The 4,115-nt window shown below is 33.5% G+C and overlaps 1 protein-coding gene across 2 annotated transcripts; it reads right to left on the reverse strand.

The window, feature by feature from the left end:
* Window positions 1–215: 215 nt before the first annotated feature.
* Window positions 216–3,615, reverse strand: LOC120214789 (protein XAP5 CIRCADIAN TIMEKEEPER-like). 2 transcript variants are annotated; one of them, XM_039212597.1, is made up of 12 exons: window positions 3,338–3,614; window positions 3,146–3,211; window positions 2,923–2,987; window positions 2,713–2,825; window positions 1,648–1,726; window positions 1,452–1,528; window positions 1,299–1,360; window positions 1,055–1,186; window positions 893–946; window positions 665–730; window positions 500–574; window positions 216–322 (listed from the first exon to the last, which is right to left on the reverse strand). In XM_039212597.1, exons 1-12 carry the CDS (start codon window positions 3,506–3,508, stop codon window positions 272–274), a joined length of 1,011 nt encoding a protein of 336 aa, XP_039068528.1. In that variant the 5' UTR covers window positions 3,509–3,614; the 3' UTR covers window positions 216–271. The 2 variants fall into 2 exon arrangements, with proteins under 2 accessions (XP_039068528.1, XP_039068527.1); XM_039212596.1 differs by lacking the exon at window positions 216–322 and having other exon boundaries at window positions 389–574; window positions 3,338–3,615.
* Between the last annotated feature and the right edge of the window lie 500 nt (window positions 3,616–4,115).

The raw sequence follows: 4,115 nt of genomic DNA on the forward strand, positions 1-4,115 counted from the left end.
ATTTAGAATTGAGTGATCAAAACAGAAATACAAACAAATTTGAGTACTGAAATTATTTACGCCAATTATTTGGCCATATTTTCTTTAAAATAATTCTGTTCCTCTAAGAAAATTATTTTTTTTTTGTGGTGAAATTTCACATTTGAGATGAAGCAGCCATGGAAATAATTTAACAAAACACATCTGTTTATAGACAATCTCTAGATCAATTAAATTGTTTAACGCATATGTAGAGGCAATCTCCTCTTATTCTGCGAGGCTTGACAGTTGATCAATCTCCATGGATGGTGTATCGCTCCCATTTCTTTGTCGGATCGTATATCTGCCATTCACAAAGATGAATAAGAACCAACTAAACTTAATCTTCACTCTTTCACAAATAAAAGTAATTTGGCTAAATAGTTTATGTTCTTTGTTGCATTATAAGCAAGCCAAGGGCAAGGAGGATACGCGGAAGCAAGCACATAGAGAGATATACAGAGATATAATGAGTACGTACCTCCCATCTTGAAGCAGGGAAGATGTGCTTGTTCTTCTCATACCAGTGCCTTTCGACTACTTTACCAGCATGAGACTGTTGAATAAAAAAAGAACAATCAATGCAATATATCATATTATCAACTTTAAAGCTCTTGAAGCAAATAATTAGAGGGAGGAAAAATACCTCATCCTTCTCAATTGTAGCATCAGCTATTGTTCGCACATCTTCATGCACGTCAAAATGAAAAAGCTGTTCGAGAACAACAACAAACAACATTCATAAGAAAAGGGTCATGATAAATCCCACCAATATTAAGATTTTTATATTGATTAGCAGAAGACTGAACCACTTGTGACAGGCAATTTATTGCAACTAATATAGGAGAGGAAATCATAGAGCAGCAACTGTTACCGGTCCACTTTTTCCCCTCGCCTTATTAACTATCAGATCGTAGAAGCTATGTTGCTGAAGATTCACAAGCATGGAAAGAAATGAAATCAAGTTAGCTAACATTCATTAAACATGGTAAAGATTGCAGTTGCTATTAAGAGCCTGGTTTCATGCTCAACTCACATGAGGAATGATTAGATCTTCTTTCACATAAAGCAGATTTTCCACCGAAGTTGTTCGAATCTCCCTAAATTCCGGAGCAAGCTGCAGTTGAACTGCTCGAAGGAATTCTCCTATGGTATCACCCTTGCGGACCTGAACAATGAAAACAGAAACCACTAAAATAAATGAATCAATGCAAAAAGTAAATTAATGCATAAGATAAAGCATTTGGATGGGCAAATTTTATTTAGGTAGTTTCACTTGCCTGGATCACTCGTCTATGGCCTGCTCCATCCCAGTAGCTGTAAGTAATTTGAAGGGGTTCATCTGAGAGACAAAAACACTCTCTCAAGAAATTATTTTTCATGCATCAATATCAAAAAGATTATCAAAAAGAAAATGCCATAAGTAAATGTACTCTTAATTTGCTCCTGTTCAATAATCCACTGTTTCCGTAACCTTTCACGCTCAGCTTGCTCCTCTGCCTCCCTCTCACTGAAAGATTATCCTCGTCCCTAAGCTCAAATGTTAGGTCCATTTCTGCTACAAACATAACTATACATGTACATGCACATGGAAATATGGCAAACCATTAGACACATAGAGAATGTCACCTGTCAGGGAGAAAGCTAGTTTCCACTGTGGGATCTTTGCCAAATTTTCCACGATTAAACCTCTTTGATTCTGAACTTTCAACATAAAGCACCATGGAAGCTGCTATTATTAGTCAACATAGTAAATAATCTATAATGAAGCTTAAGTCTCTAGAAACCGAATCAATATCAAAAACAATATATCAAACAAAAAATGTGACGATATCATCTCAGGTAAAACCATATATAACAAAGAGCAAGATTTTAAAAATCACCTGTATTCACAGAAGTGATAAAATATCAAGTAAAACAATATTGAAAAGTCTATACATAAATAAATCTAGAGGAAACCCTGCATGCTAGTAAAAGAATTTATTATCTATGGTTGCTAGAAATTCAATTACCAACAGATAGAAAACCATAATGCCACCTAGACAACATTCTTAGAAAGAATAACACCAACAAGTCAATAGCACATCAATGAAACCAAGCGGACAGCTCCACAACAGCAATCAAAGGACTCAATAGGTGTTAAATGTTTACAAAGGCAATTGGAAACAAAGCTTTGTGCTCCTATGCTAATCCTCCAAGTCCAATAGACCCAACTATCCATATAGACTAAATCTTCTATGATCGGATCCAGTATATAGCCTAGAAAAAGTAAATAGTTGCTATCCTGGAATATGAAAGAAACTAATCACCAGTTTAGGAAGGGAGAAAAACCATGAAGACAACAAGCAAAATCCGCTGTTTTCACTTCCAATTAGTAACCATCCGAGGTAAAATAACAACAGTCATTATACTGTTGGGATTATCCATGTACTACTCCCTTACAACTTTGCCAAAGAAATGTTGAAGACAAAACAAATCTAAATCTCCTTATACTATAAACAAGTTTAAACAGCAGAGCACGAGATGACAAATTTCAATGTCAGCAGTTGTGTATCTTATCTTTGAAGCATCTTTTGTTAATTGCATCCCCAAGCTACAATAGTTGTATATTGACACATACAAATCAGATAGCAATTTCCATAATCAATTCATTATAACATTTTTACGAGTTGAACAAAACAGATAAATTCTCACTGTTTTCTTCATCTTCCTCTTCACTTCCATTTTCCAAATCATCCGCAAAAGATAGGCGAGAATTCCCCTTAACTTTCCTCTTTTTACGCTTTTGCAATTGAAGTTCTTCCTCCCTACAAGATTACAATGATAAGTTGATAACGTATTACCTAAATAGTAATAAATAATAAATTCCACCAAAAAACATAAAAGACTATAAATGCAACTTACTCTTGTTGAAGTTTCTGGAGTTTCTCCTTCTCTTCCTCTTCGATTTTGTTTCGGATATTAACTCTCTATCAAAGATATCAATAACAGTTCCAGTAAGACACCTTATATATATATATATATATGAACAATCAAGAGACTAAGGTCTTGCTTGACAAAATATATAGAATAATACCAAAAAAAAGTATCATATTTTTTCAGCATGTCAACGACCACCCTAAATTACCTTCTCCACATACTGCTCTCTGGTAACCAAACCAACAGTTTCCTTCTTAAATGCAGTCTCGAGAATCTGAAAAGGAAAATATATAATGCACGATTAATAAAACGGAATTAATATATTTCGAATGGAAAAATAAAAGGGGGGAAATAAAAACCCTAGGGTTTCAAGATTAGGGGGAAAGGAAGAGTTGTGAACCTCGGAAGTACTTGAACCGAATTGGAGGAGACCTGGTTGACCTTTATCGGAGGCGGACTTGGTTTTAAGCTCTTGGATTTTGCGGCGTTCGGCTTCCCTCTGCTTCTCCAGACGTCGGATCCTCAAAGAATCTTGGGCCGTGCCCACGTACCCGTCTCCCATGCCCGACATCTTCCTATGAGTGCAAAAGAAGACGGAAGAAAAAGGTGATACGACGAAAGGTTGTGAAAAATGAATGCTATCAGAGATGGAAGCAAAGCAAACCGAATCACGATAATCGTTACGAAAAATATGAAAATACGAAGTAAACAATACAACATATGAAATAAAACACATTGAACGTCTCAGGGCAATGTTAGGGGGAGGCAGAGGGTTTAATATCGAATAATTGATAATTATATTTAAATATATATTATTTTAAAATACTTTAATAAATAAAACAAATAATTTAACTTATAATCTAAAAGACTTTTAATTGAAAACATATATTTTATCGAGAAATTAATTACTTAATGATACTAGTTTTAGTAGAAATAAAATAAAATTATGGTTATAATCTTATAAGCTTATATTTTATACTTTAAATTTTTTATATTTTTTCAATGAATCGAGTGAAATCAAAATTAATCATTTTAATAATATACATCAAAATAAATAAAAATGTAAATTTATATTTATAAAATTTAATACAACAATTTAGTGGGTGAGATGGTAAAATATTTATGATTAAAAAAATTATACATTCAAATGCCAAATAAAGAATTTTAATTGTTTTATT

The sequence above is a fragment of the Hibiscus syriacus genome, unplaced genomic scaffold (assembly GCF_006381635.1).
Source record: "Hibiscus syriacus cultivar Baekdansim isolate YM2019G1 unplaced genomic scaffold, ASM638163v2 tig00110108_pilon, whole genome shotgun sequence".
Taxonomy (NCBI): Eukaryota; Viridiplantae; Streptophyta; class Magnoliopsida; order Malvales; family Malvaceae; genus Hibiscus; species Hibiscus syriacus.

Coding starts and splice junctions, on each gene's coding strand:
- LOC120214789 (XM_039212596.1), bottom strand. CDS start 3,508: ATGTCGGGCATGGGAGACGGGTACGTGGGCACGGCCCAAGATTCTTTG. Junction 2,988..3,145: donor GAGAGCAGTATGTGGAGAAG/GTAATTTAGGGT, acceptor TATCTTTGATAG/AGAGTTAATATCCGAAACAA. Junction 1,529..1,647: donor ACTAGCTTTCTCCCTGACAG/GTGACATTCTCT, acceptor ATAATCTTTCAG/TGAGAGGGAGGCAGAGGAGC.